This window comes from Odontomachus brunneus, unplaced genomic scaffold (assembly GCF_010583005.1).
Source record: "Odontomachus brunneus isolate Ranch 3 - 2012 unplaced genomic scaffold, Obru_v1 Obru_scaffold_067, whole genome shotgun sequence".
NCBI classification, from domain to species: domain Eukaryota; kingdom Metazoa; phylum Arthropoda; class Insecta; order Hymenoptera; family Formicidae; genus Odontomachus; species Odontomachus brunneus.
The window spans coordinates 1715246-1718115 of NW_022639517.1; the positions used below are offsets into that span (position 1 = coordinate 1715246).

Genomic DNA, 2870 nt, shown 5'->3' on the forward strand with positions numbered 1-2870 from the left:
TTGAAAAAATTTTTTATACGACCTCTATTTTCTAAGATATTTACGTAAATATCTACAAAATTATTGGTTTCAATAATTTTTTACTTGAATTCTATCAACTTTACCGAAAAATATCAAGAGATAAAAATTATTTATTTTGTTCTCATAGAGCTCTGAGAATTTTTTGAAATCGGTCAATATCTTCATATCGCGCAAAAAAATCTTCAACGCGCCCGAAGTTTTTTATTTTTGATACAAAATGTGAAATGTTGTAAAAAGTGAGAATCATCAGAAGGCAATGAAACTCAACCCAATAGGTTGGTTAAAGGTCAAAAATTGCAAAATAGCAATTAAGAGAGGCAGAAAACCCCCCTACCTTGGAAAGAGAGGGTCATTTTTGACAAAATTGGCCAAAAATCTTGAAACAGCAATTTTTTATTTGTCAGTTCAGAACACATGTCAGAGTGATACTAAGAGCATTTCATGTTCCCCACCCCCTCACTCAAACCCTCCGATACATACACCCCCACATTTATTCTTATACACTGTGTAAGACACTGTGTCTAATGTGACTAAATTATGATTTGAACATTTCGATTTGAACGTAAGATATACTACTACTTCTGGACACGATATTAGATATACTACTATTTTTCATTTAGTTATGCTCGTGTCCAGAAGTACGTAAATTATTTTTATTTAGTCTTTACTACCTGATATCACGTTTTTTATCAAAAATAAAAATGTAAACAACAATATTCTTTATTAACATTTTTAAATGTGTTATTTTGCAAATAAGATATTTTTTATAGAAACATTAATTTTTATATAATTCCATACGTGCAGGCGAGCGCTCGGCGTCTGTTTATCTTTCATTAAATTACATCTAAAAATGCTAAAAATACTGTTGTAATCATATGTTAATCAAGAAAACATTTTTTTAATTACGTCAATAAACTGTATTTCTAATATAACAATGCTAATATTTTGCAGCGGCAGCAGTTACTTTTATTATTATTTAAAGAATAAAAATTGTTAGGTTAAGTTAGATTCAGCTAAAGAAAAAAATACACTTACATTTTATGAGCTGGACCACATCGGTATGCGTAGACTGCATTACATTAACACCATTCACCTTAAACAAAAGTAATTTCTTGTAATATTACATGTGTAACACTTTAGGCAAGTAGAGATGAGTGGAAAATATCGGAGCGAAGTTTCATCGAAATCAGAACACGAACCCGGGTCTTTTGTTAGCCGTGCGATTGTTTTCATTATTGAATTATTATTCTGTACATATCTACAAACAACTGTCAGTCTTCAGCCGGTGCGCGACCGTGATACACGCGAATCGCGTCCCTCCGCTTATAGCTACGAGACACATCATAGCTACGTCTACTATGCACGTCTACTATGCACGTATAAAACGCAAAATTAGATTTAGCAGTAAATATGAGAAATAGTATAATCACGATAATACATTTTGAATTGCACATGAAACCAATAATAATTAACAAAAATGTGTTATTTCGTTTCTATATTAAATTTTACAAGTTTATTTTTATTTACCTTAATTATTTTGTCACCTGCATGAAGACCCGCTCTTGCTGCTGCTCCACCTATAAAGTACATCACTTATAAAGATGTTTATAAAATGTGTGAAAATGTACTATCTATTATCAAAAACATAACGTTTTTATTCGGACCTTCTTTTACGGACTGGACATAGACTGGATTGTCGCCAGAAACTTTCATTCCAAATCCAGCATCATCTTTATATACGACAAGAGTGGCGATGGGTGCTGGCTCAATGGCTCCACCACCAATGGCGCCTGCACCAGCCCCAACGCTGCGTCGCAGCGCCGTCGTTCCATTCATCCCTTCTTTAAGTTCCACCTCTCCTCACCTCTGCTACCACTGCTACCGATCTATGACAATTTCATTATTATCATTATATAAATGATTTATATAGAATAAAGAATATTTAATAATGGAAACAGCAATTATATCTCAAAAAGAATGTTGTATGAAAAAATACTTCAAACGTAATAGGACGTCAAAAATCTGATTAACTTTATAAAATAATTATGTTAATTTGACCTTAAGTAAAACGGTTAAAGTAATGTTAAGACTACGTTACATTTTTTCCACTTTTTATTATATTGCATTTTTATTCCTCTCCCCCTTTCTTATGTATCAATGACATTTGTTTATTTTTGTATATATGGACTCAGAGTATACAGAGTTGCTAATTTGTATCAGAGTTAATATACAGCTAGAATAGGTCAGAGTGAGCAATAAAATCGGTATATTTTTTTAAACAACCACATAAAATTTTGAGATATTAATGATAAAAAATTTCTACCGAGCAGCAGCCCACTGACCAATCAACACGCGTGTTACGGTGAGACGAATGCTGTATGCACTGTAATATGGGCATGACAAGCTAGCCGGGCCTAAAGTCCTTAAGGGGGGAAATCCAATTAGAACTTTCAAAAAATCGAATTTTTTTTTTTTGCATAAAATGTTTATTTAACATTGTAAGAATATGTTCCCAACGTTTTAAATCGAAATTCGCAGCCGTTCGGAAGTTATGGCCTCCGAGCGCAACAAATCTCTTGAGCAGCGTCGAGGCTCTAATAGCACGCAGCAGGTATACTCACCCGGAGCGGGGATTTTACCTTTCAGGGCTGCGATCCAAAACGTATAGAGATGTAATTATAGTTTTACTGTAGGTTTTGGAACGCACCCCTGGTAGATGGCTTTTATTTCTATTGTTACGTTTAGTCGAAACCGTTGGGTCCGTTGGCGCTGGCATCGAGCAGAACCGGTTTTCAGTTTAGCTCCGAAGTTCGGCCTGTACAAAACGACAGTGCAAATTCGAAATGTCC

The 2870-nt window shown here is 34.2% G+C and overlaps 1 protein-coding gene across 12 annotated transcripts in view; it reads right to left on the bottom strand.

The window, feature by feature from the left end:
- Window positions 1-2870, bottom strand: part of LOC116846699 (rho guanine nucleotide exchange factor 11) — a 660614-nt gene that overhangs the window by 603103 nt on the left and 54641 nt on the right. For all 12 annotated transcript variants that reach the window (XM_032820895.1, XM_032820894.1, XM_032820888.1 and 9 more), the window contains 3 exons: window positions 1686-1907; window positions 1549-1598; window positions 1057-1114 (listed from right to left, as the gene is read on the bottom strand). In XM_032820895.1, coding sequence (XP_032676786.1) covers window positions 1057-1114; window positions 1549-1598; window positions 1686-1857 — 280 coding nt within the window. In that variant the 5' untranslated portion in view covers window positions 1858-1907. The remainder of the gene's footprint in view (window positions 1-1056; window positions 1115-1548; window positions 1599-1685; window positions 1908-2870) is intronic.